The 13,421-nt window shown below is 38.0% G+C and overlaps 1 protein-coding gene across 2 annotated transcripts in view; it reads left to right on the plus strand.

The window, feature by feature from the left end:
• Positions 1-13,421, plus strand: part of RB1CC1 (RB1 inducible coiled-coil 1) — a 98,461-nt gene that overhangs the window by 32,148 nt on the left and 52,892 nt on the right. For both annotated transcript variants that reach the window (XM_055318232.1, XM_055318231.1), the window contains exons 6-7: positions 10,608-10,810; positions 12,114-12,540. In XM_055318232.1, coding sequence (XP_055174207.1) covers positions 10,608-10,810; positions 12,114-12,540 — 630 coding nt within the window. The remainder of the gene's footprint in view (positions 1-10,607; positions 10,811-12,113; positions 12,541-13,421) is intronic.

The raw sequence follows: 13,421 nt of genomic DNA on the forward strand, positions 1-13,421 counted from the left end.
CTATGGAAAGAGCCCATATGTACATCAACAGATGAATAGATAAAGATGTGTATGTGCATACATATATAGTTACATAAAATGGAGTATTACTCGGCCATGAAAAAGAATGAAATCTTGCTATTTGAAATCACATGGATGGAACTAGAGGGTATTATGCTAAGTGAAATCAGTCAGAGAAAGACAAATACTATATGAATTTCACTCATGTAGAATTTAAGGAAAAACAGATAAACATAGAGGAAGGGAAGGAAAAATAAGACGAAAATTGAGAGGGAGGCAAACCGTAAAATTAAGATGCTGAACTCTAGGAAACAGGGTTGCTGGACGGGGTAGGGAGTGGGGTAATTGGCATTAAGGCGGCACTTGAAGTAATGTTGTCCACTGTTATATGCAACTGGTGAATCACTAAATTTTACCTCTAAACCTAATGATAAGATTCTTCATATATCCTTAATATTCACAGTCGTAATCTTAATATATTCATGAACTTAATGAATTGCATTTAAAGTTGCCATGAAAAGCATTGGCATGGGGGAAGAAGGAATTTTTGCTTTGGAGATTGAGGAGGAACTTTTGAGTTTTTTTGTTTAGTTTGTTTTAGATAAAATGGACTTTAAGTTTATGGGGAAGTAAAAAAAAGTTTACGGGGAAGCATCAGTGTTCAGGAATAGTTAAGAAAGTTAAGAAAAAGAAGAATGGAAGGTAGAGGGGTTAATATTCTTTAGATTTTAAAACATAGGGAAAGGCTACAATAATCAAAATAGTGATCATGTCAGTGCATTTTATGAGGAATTAGAGGCCCTGTAGCAGTGGCAGTAGTCTGGTCTTCTAAAGTCACATTGCCAAAGTTCACATTTGGTCACCCCAATTGTGGTATGTGACCTTGGATTCAGATATCATCATTAGAGAAATTAATAATTTTTATTTAGTGAGATATATACATATTAGAAAATGTACAAATCATAATTGTACATTTATTTGTGGCACATTTTCACAAAGTGAAATTCTAAAATATGTTATCACCCTAGAAGCCCTACTTAATGCTTTCTCCCATTCTTTCTCCCATCATCCCTCTTCCATAAAATCAACCAATATCCTGACTTTAAAACCATGAATTAGTTTACGTCTTTAGAACTTTGAATAGATGGAATCATAGTTTGTTTTCTTTTGTATCTGGCCTCTTTTATTTAACATTATGTTCCTGAGGGATCCCTGGGTGGCGCAGTGGTTTGGCGCCTGCCTTTGGCCCAGGGCGCGATCCTGGAGACCCGGGATCGAATCCCATATCGGGCTCCCGGTGCATGGAGCCTGCTTCTCCCTCTGCCTATGTCTCTGCCTCTCTCTCTCTCTCTCTCTCTCTCTCTCTCTCTCTCTCTCTCTGTGACTATCATAAATAAATAAATTTTAAAAAATTAAAAAAAAAACCAAAAACAAAACATTATGTTCCTGAGATTCATTCATGGAATTGCATGAATTAATGGTTTACATTCATTGCAACATGGTTTCCGTGTATGAATATGCCATGGTTCACTTAACTATGTTGATGGATATTGTTTCTGATTATAGACTATTGTGGGTAAAGCTGCTGTGAATATCTTTGCAGTTGTTTAGTGCCCCTTTTGCATTCTGTTGGGTATGCCTCTTCTTAACTTTACATGCTGCTAATGTTTGAAGTGGTTATATCTGTTTATATTCCCATCAGTGTATGATTGTTCTATTTGCTCAACAAACTCACTGATACTTGGTTTTCTTGGTGCTTTTAATTGTATTCATTCTGATCTGTGTGTACTTGTAGGCGATTTTAACTTACTTTATATTAATAAGGATGAGCAGGTTTCCACTTATGAGACTTTGCATATACTTTTTGTGAAGTTGTTCTTCTAGTTTCTTATTCTTTATTGAGTGCTAATCCTTTCGTAATTGATTTTAATTGCCTTTATATAATCTTTATTAAGCCATGTGCTTAAATGTTAAAATTATCTCCTGCCTTTCTGTTGCCTTTTCATTCAACTAATGATGTCTTGTGATGAGTTAAAATTCATTATACACATTTTTTTTCCCACATTATACTTGAAGATTTATTTCTCTCAGTAATTGACACAATAAATAGGTGGAAAGTCAATAGAGATATAGAAAATGTAATTAGTATTATCAATTTGATCTCGTTGCTGTTTAGAGAAAAGAATACCTGTTCAAGTACACATGGAGTGCCATCAAGGTAGACATGCTGCCATAAAAAATTTCAATAGATAATTGGAATTGTATAGTTTGTTTTCTGATCACAATGGAAATTAACTAGAAATTAAAAACAGAAATATATCTTAAAATTCCCAAATATGTAGAAAATAAACAATATACTTTTTAATTATCCAAAAGCCAAAGTAGAAATCAGAAGGGAAATTTGAAAATATAATGAAGTAAATGGAAATTAACAAATACATAAAAATCTGTGGAATGTAGATCTCTATCTAATCTCATAATATATGATACTGTGCCATAACCAAATGTGTATATTCCGTGACTGTAAACTGTAATATCCAGGGTAATATCCGATGGGGGTGACAGGGGACCCGTATCCCCACCCAGCAGTAACAAGGAGGTGTTTTCATTTACCACCAGGTGTCAGAGACACAGGGTTAGGAACTTGAATTTCTACTGCGCTCTGGCCACAATGACTCCCTTTTCCCTCCCCTGGAGTGATGAGAGAGGGTTGCTAAACACAGGATATGAATGAGATTCAGAGTCTCTTTCCATTAAAAAACAAATGGTGCTGGAGAAATTGGACATTCATAGGACAAAAAAATGAAGATTGCCTTATTTCATGCCTTGCAAAATTAACTCAAAATGGATCATATATTTAAATGTAAAGTTACAAAACTTTTAGAAGATAACATAGGAGAAAATTTTGGGGACCTAGGGCTTGGTCAGGAGTTCTTAGATATGGCACCAAAAGCACGATCCATAAAAGAAATAGTCAATAAATTGGAATTCAAAAATAAAAAATCTTTTCTCTGCAAAAATAAATATTTTTGACCTTGTCAAGAAGATAAAAAAAAAATAAGCTACACATGGGGGAAAATATTTGCAAACTACATATTACAGAAAGGACTAGTATTTAGATTATACAGTTGAGGGGATCCCTGGGTGGCGCAGCGGTTTAGCGCCTGCCTTTGGCCCAGGGCGCGATCCTGGAGACCCGGGATCGAATCCCACGTCGGGCTCTCGGTGCATGGAGCCTGCTTCTCCCTCTGCCTATGTCTCTGCCTCTCTCTCTCTCTCACTGTGTGCCTATCATAAATAAATAAACTTAAAAAAAATATTTTAGATTATACAGTTGACCCGTGAACAACATGGGGGTTAGGGGTGCCAACGTCTCACACAGTAGGAAATCCGTGTATAGTTTTGACTTCTCCAAAACTTAACCAATAGCCTACTATTGGCTGGAGGAAGCCTTACTGTTCACATAAACAGTAGGTCAACACATAATTTGCATGTCATAGTTATTATATACTGTATTCTACAATAAAGTAAGCTAGAGAAAAGAAAATGTTATTAAGAAAATAATAAGGAAGAAAAATACATTTACAGTGCTATAACTATAAACAAAATCCACATAAAAATGGGCCTGTGCACTTCAAACCCATGTTGTTCAAGGGTCAACTGTATTTATTTATTTATAACTTTTTATTGGAATTCAATTTGCCAACATATAGCATAACATGGAGTGCTCATCCTGCCAAGTGCCCCCCTCAGTGCCCATTGCCCAGTCACCCCAACCCCCCACCCACCTCCCCTTCCACTACCCCTTGTTCATTTCCCAGAGTTAGGTATCTCTCATGTTTTGTCACCATCACGGATATTTTCACTCATTTTCTCTCGTTTCCCTTTATTCCCTTTCACTAATTTTTATATTCTCCAAATGAACGGGACCATATAATGTTTGTCCTTTTATGATTGACTTACTTCACTCAGCATAATACCCTCCAGGTCCGTCACCACAAAGCAAATGGTGGGTATTTGTCATTTCTAATGGCTGAGTAATATTCCATTCTATACATATACCATGTCTCCTTTATCCATTCATCTTTCGATGGACACCGAGGCTCCTTCCACAGTTTGGCTATTGTGGACATTGCTGCTAGAAACATCGGGGTGCAGGTGTCCCGGCGTTTCACTGTGTCTGTATCTTTGGGGTAAATCCCCAGCAGTACAATTGCTGGGTTGTAGGGCAGATCTATTTTTAACTCTTTGAGGAACCTCCAGACGGTCTTCCACAGTGGCTGTACCAGTTCACATTTGCACCAACAGTGCAAGAGGGTCCCCCTTTCTCCATATCCTCTCCAATATATGTTGTTTCCTGTCTTGTTAATGTTCCCCATTCTCACTGGTGTGAGGTGGTATCTCATTGTGGTTTTGATTTGTATTTCCATGATGGCCAGTGATGCGGAGCATTTTCTCATATGCTTGTTGGCCATGTCTCTGTCTTCCTCTGTGAAATTTCTGGTCATGTCTTTTGCCCATGTCATGATTGTATTGTTTGTTTCTTTGGTGTTGAGTTTAATAAGTTCTTTATAGATCTTGGATGCTAGCCCTTTATCTGAAGGTCATTTGCAAATATCTTCTCCCATTCTGTAGGTTGTCTTTTAGTTTTGTTGACTGTTTCTTTGGCTGTGCAGAAGCTTTTTATCTTGATGAAGTCCCAGTAGTTCATTTCTGCTTTTGTTTCTCTTGCCTTCATAGATGTATCTTGCAAGAAGTTGCTGTGACCTGTGTTCTCTTCTAGGATTTTGATGGATTCTTGTCTCACATTTAGATCTTTCATCCATTTTGAGTTTATCTTTGTGTATGGTGCAAGAGGGTGGTCTAGTTTCATTCTTCTGCATGTGGGTGTCCAATTTTCCCAGCACCATTTATTGAAGAGACTGTCTTTTTTTCCAGTGAATAGTCTTTCCTGCTTTGTTGAATATTAGTTGACCATAAAGTTGAGGGTCCACTTCTGGATTCTGGATTCTGTTTTGTAAATGTTATTATGTTCTGTAGAATGTATTGATCTATGTTCTGTATTCTATGATCTGTATTCTGTTCCATTGATCTATGACCACAGCTTTGTAGTACAACCTGAAATCTGGCATTGTGATGCCCCCAGCTCTGGTTTTCTTTTTTAATATTCCCCTGGCTATTCAGGGTCTTTTCTGATTTTGTTCCAACTCTCTGAAGAAAGTCCATGGTATTTTGATAGGGATTGCATTAAACGTGTAAATTGCCCGGGTAGCATTGACATTTTCACAATATTAATTCTTCCAATCCATGAGCATGGAATATTTTTCCATTTCTTTGTATCTTCCTCAGTTTCTTTCAGAAGTGTTCGGTAGTTTTCAGGGTATAGATCCTTTCCTTCTTTGGTTAGGTTTATTCCTATGTATCTTATGCTTTTGGATGCAATTGTAAATGGGATTGACTCCTTAATTTCTCTTTCTTTGGTTTCATTGTTAGTGCAGTAGTGCCACTTATTTCTGGGCATTGATTTTGTAATTTGTAGTCTGCCACACTGCTGAATTGCTGTATGAGTTTTAGCAATCTTGGGGTAGAGTCTTTTGGGTTTTCTCTGTACAGAATCATGTCATCTGCGAAGAGGGAGAGTTTGAATTCTTTGCCAGTTTGAATGCCTTTGATTTCTTTTGGTTACCTGATTGCTGAGGCTAGGACTTCTAGTACTATGTTGAATAGCAGTGGTGAGAGTGGTGAATAGCAGACAGTGAGAGAATCCCTGTCGTGTTCCTGATCTTAGAGAAAGGCTCCCAGTGTTTGTCCATTGAGAATGATATTTGCTGTGGGCTTTTCGTAGATGGCTTTTAAGATGCTCAGGAATGTTCCCTCTATCCCTCCACTCTGAAGAGTTTTGATCAGGAATGGATGCTGTATTTTGTCAAATGCTTTCTCTGCATCTATTGAGAAGATCATATGGTTCTTGTTTTTTCTCTTTTTGTTATGATCAGTCACATTGATTGCTTTACGAGTGTTGAACCAGCCTTGCATCCCGGGGATAAATCCCACTTGGTCATGGTGAATAATCTTCTTAATGTATTGTTGGATCCTGTTGGCTAGTATCTTGTTGAGAATTCTTGCATCCGTGTTCATCAGGGATATTGGTCTATAATTCTCCTTTTTGGTGGGGTCTTTGTCTGGTTTTGGAATTAATGTGATGCCTCATAGAACAAGTTTGGAAGTACTCCATCTCTTTCTATCTTTCTGAAGAGCTTTAGTAGAATAGGTATGGTTTCTTCTTTAAACGTTTGATAGAATACCCCTGGGAAGCCATCTGGCCCTGGACTTTTGTGTTTGGGGAGGTTTTTGATGACTGCTTCAATTTCCTCCCTAGTTATTGGCTTGTTCAGGTTTTCTATTTCTTCCTGTTCCAGTTTGTTAGTTTGTGGTTTTCCAGGAATGCGTCCATTTCTTCTAGATTGCCTAATTTATTGGCTTATAGCTGCTCATAATAAGTTTTTTAAGTTGTTTGTATTTCCTTGGTATTGGTGGTGATCTCCTTTCTCATTCATGATTTTATTAAGTTGAGTCTTTATTCTCTTTTCTTTAATAAGGCTGGCTAATGGTTATCTATCTTAATCTTTCAGAGAACCAACTCCTGGTTTTGCTGATCTTTTGCACAGTTCTTCTGGTCTCTATTTCATTGAGTTTGCTCGAATCTTTATTAATTCTCTTGTTCTGTTGGGTGTAGGATCTGTTTGCTGTTTTTTCTCTAGCTCGTTTAGGTGCAAGGTTAGCTTTTGTATTTGAGTTCTTTCCAGTTTCTGGATGGATGTTTGTATTGCGATGTATTTCCCCCTCAGGACTGCTTTTGCTGTATCCCAAAGATTTTGAATGGTTGTATCTTCATTCTCATTAGTTTCCATGAATCTTTTTTATTTTTCCCTAATTTCCTGGTTGACCCTTTCATCTTTTAGCAGGTTGGTCCTTAACCTCCACGTGTTTGAAATCCTTCCAAACTTCTTCTTGTGATTTAGTTCTAATTTCAAAGCATTATGGTCTGAAAATATGCAGGGGGACGATCCCAATCTTTTGGTATTGGTTAAGACCTGATTTGTGACCCAGTATGTGGTCTATTCTGGAGAAAGTTCCATGTGCACTTGAGAAGAATGTGTATTCAGTTGAGTTTGGGTGTAAAGTTCTGTAAATATCTGTGAAATCCATCTGGTCCAGTGTATCATTTAAAGCTCTTGTTTCTTTGAAGATGTGTGCTTAGAATATCTGTCGGTTGTAGAAAGCGCTGTATTCAAGTCACCAAGTATAAGTATTATTATCTAAGTATATCTTTGGTTATTAATTGATTGATATATTTGGCAGCTCCCACATTCGGGGCATAAATATTGATGATTGTTAATTCCACTTGTTGGATAGATCCTTTAAATATGATATAATGTCCCTCTTCATCTCTTACTTCAGTTATTGGGATAAACTTTAATTTATCTGATATGAGGATTGCTACCCCGGCTGTCTTTTGAGGACCATTTGAATGGTACATGGTTCTCCAACCTTTTATTTTCAGGCTGTAGGTGTCCTTACCTCTAAAATGAGTCTCTTGTAGACAGCAAATAGATGGGTCTTGCTTTTTTATCCAGTCTGAAACCCTGCACCTTTTGATGGGATCATTAAGCCCATTCACGTTCAGAATTACTATTGAAAGAGATGAATTTAGTGTCATCATGATCCCTATTCAGTCCCTGTTTTTGTGGATTGTTTCCTTGGACTTCCTCTTTCTTTTACAGAGTCCCCCTTAATATTTCTTGCAGATATGGTTTGGTGGTCACATATTCTTTCAGTTTCTGCCTATTTTGGAAGCTCTTTATCTCTCCTTCTATTTGGAATGAGAGCCTTGCTGGATAAAGTATTCTTGGTTGCATGTTCTTCTCATTTAGGACCCTGAATGTATCCTGCCAGCCCTTTCTGGCCTTCCAGGTCTCTGTGGAGAGGTCTGCTGTTAACCTAATACTTCTCCCCATAAAGGTTAGGGATCTCTTGTCTCTTGCTGCTTTAAGGATCTTCTCTTTATCTTTGGAATTTGCAAGCTTCACTATTTTTTTTTTAAATTTTTATTTTATTTTATTTTATTTACGATAGTCATACAGAGAGAGAGAGAGGCAGAGACACAGGCAGAGGGAGAAGCAGGCTCCATTCACCGGGAGCCCGACGTGGGATTCGATCCTGGGTCTCCAGGATTGCGCCCTAGGCCAAAGGCAGGCGCCAAACCGCTGCGCCACCCAGGGATCCCCCTGCAAGCTTCACTATTAAATGTCGACGTGTTGAGCGGTTTTTATTGAATATAGCGGGGGATCTCTACATCTCCTGGATCTGAGTGCCTGTTTCCCTTCCCACGTTAGGGAATTTCTCTGCTATGATTTGTTCAAATACACGTTCTGGACCTCTGTCCCTTTCAGCGCCCTCTGGAACCCCAATTAAACATAGATTTTTTTCCTTCTGCGGCTGTCATTTCCCTCAACCTTTCCTTGTGGTCTTTCAGGTGTTTTTCTCTTTTGTCCTCAGCTTCCTTCCTTGCCATACAGTTGTCTTCTATGTCACTCACTCTTTCTTCTACCTCATTAACCCTCGTCGTTAGGACCTCCAGTTTCGATTGCATCTCATTTAATTGATTTTTAATTGCGGCCTGATTAGATCTAAATTCTGCAGTCATGAAGTCTCTTGAATCCTTTATGCTTTTTTCCAGAGCCACCAGTAGCTTTATAATTGCGCTTCTGAATTGGCTTTCTGACACTGAATTGTAATCCAAATTCTGTAACTCTGTGGCAGAGAGTACTGTTTCTGATTCTTCCTTTTGTGGCGAGTTCTTCTTTCTAGTCATTTTGCTCAGTGCAGAGGGGCCAAACAAGTTGTACTGGAAAAGAGAAAAAGAGAAATAAAAGCGGGAAGGGGGGGGGCAAGCAAAACAAAAAACAAGGGGGAGTATCCTCTGATTCTATATACTGTAAATCCCTCGACTTCCCCTGGTACTTTCAGTGCTGCTTGGTGAATAACTTGCTTTCCCCTGTCCTTCCAGGTGGTCTTCTGGGGGAGGGGCCTGCTCTGCTGATTCTCGGGTGTGTGCACCTGGGGGAGCTGCCCAGCCCCCTGCCAGGTGCACGGCTCAGTGGGAGCTTTTTATCCTGTGAGGCCCCTGCTCAGTCCCAGGTACAAGATGACCCCAGGGGGAACAACAAAAGTGGTGTCGGCCAGCTCTCCATCCCTGGAGTCAGCTTCCGCAGTAACTACGGTAGCTCCCAGTCTTTAGGGGCCTGGATGCTGGGGCGGGGGGGGTAGGGCTGGAGGCAGGAGCATCTTTGCTGCCCTGTGTTCTCCTGGCCTCTGTCTGTCCCAGGGAGAGCGCTGGATGTTGGGCTGTGTCCCCCAGCACCCTAAGCTCTGGGGCCTGCACCACGCTCCCAGGGCCGCGCAGCCCCCTCCATGCAGAGCCACCACCTGAGCTGCTCCCGGGGCTGCGCAGCCCCCTCTGCGCGGAGCCGCCATCCGAGCTGCTCCCGAGGCCCCGCCAGGCGCACACCAGCTCAGCCACGGTGTGTGGCGCGCTCTCCCCCCGGGGTGCAGGTCCTCTGTTAGTGCCCCTGGGAGCCTGGGGGCATCACTGCCCCTCCTGGGATCCTGCCCGGAGCCTGCTGTGGGACTCGATCCCAGGACTCGAGGATCATGCCCTGAGCCAAAGGCAGAAGCTCAACCACTGCGCCACCCAGGCATCCCTCATCTACCCTTTTTGTAAAAACAAAAACATAAAACCTTACATTTAGGTCTGTAGGGTCACCTATAACTGATTTGTCATACAGTAGTAAACGTAGAAAATTCACTTTATGAATCTAGCCTATCTTTTAAATTTGCTGTGTATTGATCTTTTCTTATTTTTATAAATATCTTTTTCATCTTAGATACCTAATGTTAGATAAATTCTGTTGTATAGATGCACATAATTTCTTGATAGACTTTTTTTTTTTTTTATAGTTGAAGTAAAGAACCTTTAAGGGCACCTTGGTGGCTCAGTGGTTGAGTGTCTGCCTTTGACTCAGGGTATGATCCCGGGCTTCTGGGGGCGAGTCCTGCATTAGGCTCCCCTCAGGGAGCCTGCTTCTCCTTCTGTCTATGTCTCTGCCTCTCTCTCTCTCTGTCTCTTATGAATAAATAAATAAAATCTTAGAAAAAAAAAAGAACCTTTTAGTATTTTTGCTTATTTGCTTAAGCTTTTATTGGGTAAATTTCTACAAGATGAATCATGCTGCCAAACAATAGACGCCATTTTACTTTAGATAGTTATTGCTGAATTGCTGTCTATAGGTATTCCACCAATACATATTTCCAGCAGTATTGAATTAGAAGTTCTTCTTCCTTAGTGTCATAACAACAAGCAGAACCACTTAAGATAAACTGAAACATTCCCTCGTCGGTGCTTTGTTTAAAATATTCCCTTGTCAGTGCTTTGTTGAAAATATATTTAGGCTATGTTCATACATACAGGTAAATATATATATATATGCAAACATGTGCACACAAACATTACCTTCTTTTACTGTGTTTCTTCATTTTCAATATAGGAAATGTATGAAGTTGCCAAGAAACTTTGCTCTTTCTGTGAAGGTCTGGTCCATGATGAACATCTTCAACACCAAGGCTGGGCTGCAATCATGGCCAATCTGGAGGACTGTTCAAATTCTTACCAAAAACTACTTTTCAAGTTTGAAAGTATTTATTCAAATTATCTGCAATCCATAGAAGACATCAAGTTAAAACTTACTCAGTATGTTTGCTTTTAAAATGGATAATAAGATGTTTTTTTAAAATACTTTTGCAATTTATCAGTTGTTTAGTAAATGTGATTTCATTTCTAATTATAATTCTTCACTTTTTGAGACTTTTATGACTCTAAAATTTTTTAATTATGGTCAGTTTTATTTACTTCCTATTTATGGATCTCCCACATTTATTTTTCTTATCTTGTTTTATGTAAAGGGCTCAAAATTCTTCTAAATCATTTACAAACTCAAGAGTCTTTGCCTCCTTCTTGCCCTGCTATCAACTTCGCAATAAAGGCAAAATATAAATATAACACATCTGACAGAAATGGAAATTTTTTCAATATTCATCAATCAAGGAAATTTTTATTTTCCTTTTTAAATATTGCTCTAGGATGTAGGCTTGCTAAGGTGGAAAGAAGCCATTTTGATGGCTTTTTGGTTCTATGCAAATAAGCACATCTCATAGGCAGTAGTTGTTTTTTCAACGAGCTATAATGAATGTAAAAATATAGTAATGATTCAGTACCAATATAGCCCTCTGTTGTCATTGTGTATGCTTTCCACATTTTACAGTCATTTTTTAGTTTTTATATTTTTTGTTACTTTGACTTGGAGGGGAATAACATCATTTTAATTAAAATGAACCTTATTCAAATTTTTCTGTTTTGTAGTATGAATCAGGTTTTGGTGTTGCCAATGGAACTGATCTTGGGAAGAAAGGGAATGATTATTTGAGACTAGAAAGAGTATACAACATTTTCAAGTAGCTCTTATTTGGGAAGTTCTTTTAGATATAATTTTGTGTAGGAGCCTGAGCCCCTTCACAAATGTTTTTGCATAAATTAAATCATTGATATCATCTTCCCCAGTGCCTTTTGACAACATATATCTACCTGTCTGTAGGGTGTAATGAATGTGAGAGTTACCTTAATCTTTATTAGGATTGTTAAGTTGAAAGCACAGAATAAAATTATCAAAAAATACTTGATTGGTTTAACGTCATACTTTAGGGGACTGCTTTCGTAAATCTTTTTTGTAAAGTTGAATTTTTTATATCTTAAGGTTTGATGAAAACCAAGTGTCTACTTCTTTAGTATAAGCTGGCTCCCTTTACTTGAGAGTGAAATTTCAATGTGTTAATGATAACCCTTTTCTGTCTAAGTTTCTTTTAAAGAGCCATAACTATATGCATTATAGTAATGGTAATATTTATGTGTATAATAATTGAATGCTATTTCTTTCAAAATGCTAATCTCTAATTAGAGTGGTCCCATAATTTTACTGACAGATCTTTTGTGTTTTAAGTTTAGGAACTGCGGTTTCAGTAATGGCCAAGATTCCACTGTTGGAGTGCCTAACCAGACATAGTTACAGGGAATGTTTGGGAAGACTGGATTCTTTACCTGAACATGAAGGCTCAGAAAAGGCTGAAATGAAAACCTCCACTGAACTGGTGCTTTCTCCTGATATGCCTAGAGCAACTAACCAATCCTTGTTAACCTCATTTCACAAGTCAGTGGAACATATAGCCCCAGATACCACAGATGCTGAAATTGGAAAAGAAATTAGGGAATCTTGTCAAAATACTGTCCAGCAGGATGAAACTTCAGTAGATGCTAAAGACGGTGATCTGCCTTTTTTTAATGTTTCTTTGTTAGACTGGATAAATGTTCAAGATAGACCTAATGATGTGGAATCGTTGGTCAGGAAATGCTTTGATTCCATGAGCAGAGTAAGTCATGTCAATTTAATATTTCTTATGTCATTTCAACTATTATTTATACTAAATATTTTATAAACTTGAGAATGGTAATATTATTATAGTGGAAATAATGAGCCTTGGTGTAAGACTTCATAACCAAGGATTTAGCTTTGGACAGATTAAATCTTTTCCTTTGTAACCTTATTTATGAATTAATAGTAAATTTGTGAAGACTCTTAGAGGTCATATATGTAAAATTTCTACTGCACTGCAGAACCTTGAAGTGCCTACTCAAATGGTATAGATTTTGGTGGTAGCACTTTGAAATATATTTTTTTTCTGAACTTGTAACATATGTAGTAGATGTGCTAATATCTCCTATCCTCTAATTTGTTCTTACAGTTAGGCTCTTTCATCTGTTAGGTAAAACTTGTGCAGTCTTAATGTTTTCATTCTTGTGCCTTAAATACATAGCACTCTCTAAATATAAGTAAATAGGTAAATAGAAATGGCCACCTCTAGCCTACCATATTTTTAAGTTAGTTTAATAATGGATCAGATGTTCACGTTTACAAATTCTATAGAACTTGGAAGGTCTTTTGGAAAATATTAAAGAAAATTTTGTTTTTTACAAAATTACAAAATATTAAAAATATTTTTTTTAGCAGCGAGAATGATTTATGATCAGTGAAATATACAAGTTCTTGAGTGGTTAGGTCACGGAGTAATGACCACCCAAAGGAAGATACTGAACACTTTCATCTCCCTGAAAATCTGGTGTGCATCTTTCTAATCACCATTCCTCCTAAAAGGAACTTCTTCCTTTTAAAAGAAGTTTTAAATACTTTATCTGCCTGAGATATTTTAAAATTCAAAATTTCAATATTATGGTCTGGGTTGTATTTTGTAAA

This window comes from Nyctereutes procyonoides, unplaced genomic scaffold (genome assembly GCF_905146905.1).
Source record: "Nyctereutes procyonoides isolate TBG_1078 unplaced genomic scaffold, NYPRO_anot_genome, whole genome shotgun sequence".
Classification (NCBI taxonomy): Eukaryota; Metazoa; Chordata; class Mammalia; order Carnivora; family Canidae; genus Nyctereutes; species Nyctereutes procyonoides.